At 52.3% G+C, this 348-nt stretch overlaps 1 protein-coding gene across 1 annotated transcript in view; it reads right to left on the bottom strand.

The window, feature by feature from the left end:
* The window catches only part of LOC104532634 (zinc finger protein 276), a gene marked incomplete at its 5' end in the record, with an annotated part of 7,105 nt that overhangs the window by 3,088 nt on the left and 3,669 nt on the right, over positions 1-348 (bottom strand). The window contains 1 exon segment of the mRNA XM_010177886.1: positions 1-49. This exon segment is cut by the window's left edge and continues 16 nt beyond it. Coding sequence (XP_010176188.1) covers positions 1-49 — 49 coding nt within the window.

Genomic DNA, 348 nt, shown 5'->3' with positions numbered 1-348 from the left:
TGAAGATTGCACGTTCCTCTTCTCATTTTCATCGTCGCTCAAGAAGTCCCTGAGAGAGAGGAGATGCCTTTTACCAACGCAGCGCTGGGCTGGCACTTCAGCACCAGCAGCAATACACGTTCTTCATTCCCAGCACATCCATCTCCCCCACGGCACCACACGGCCACTGTTCTCCTCCCCATCATCTCCCCGAGCAAACACGGCGCCGGTGAACGCGGCAAACAGCAAAATCGGGTCCTTTTAGCACCAGATCTCTGTGAGAATAATTGAGCCAGTGTCAGGAGAACAAAAACCAGCTGCTACTGAGAAGATCTAGTCATTGTTGAGGGATGTTGCCACCGCTTTCTA

Source organism: Antrostomus carolinensis, unplaced genomic scaffold, assembly GCF_000700745.2.
Source record: "Antrostomus carolinensis isolate BGI_N321 unplaced genomic scaffold, ASM70074v2 scaffold19631, whole genome shotgun sequence".
Taxonomy (NCBI): Eukaryota; Metazoa; Chordata; class Aves; order Caprimulgiformes; family Caprimulgidae; genus Antrostomus; species Antrostomus carolinensis.
The sequence above is the reverse complement of the archived record's forward strand: the minus strand, read 5'-3'. Positions and strand labels throughout refer to the sequence as shown.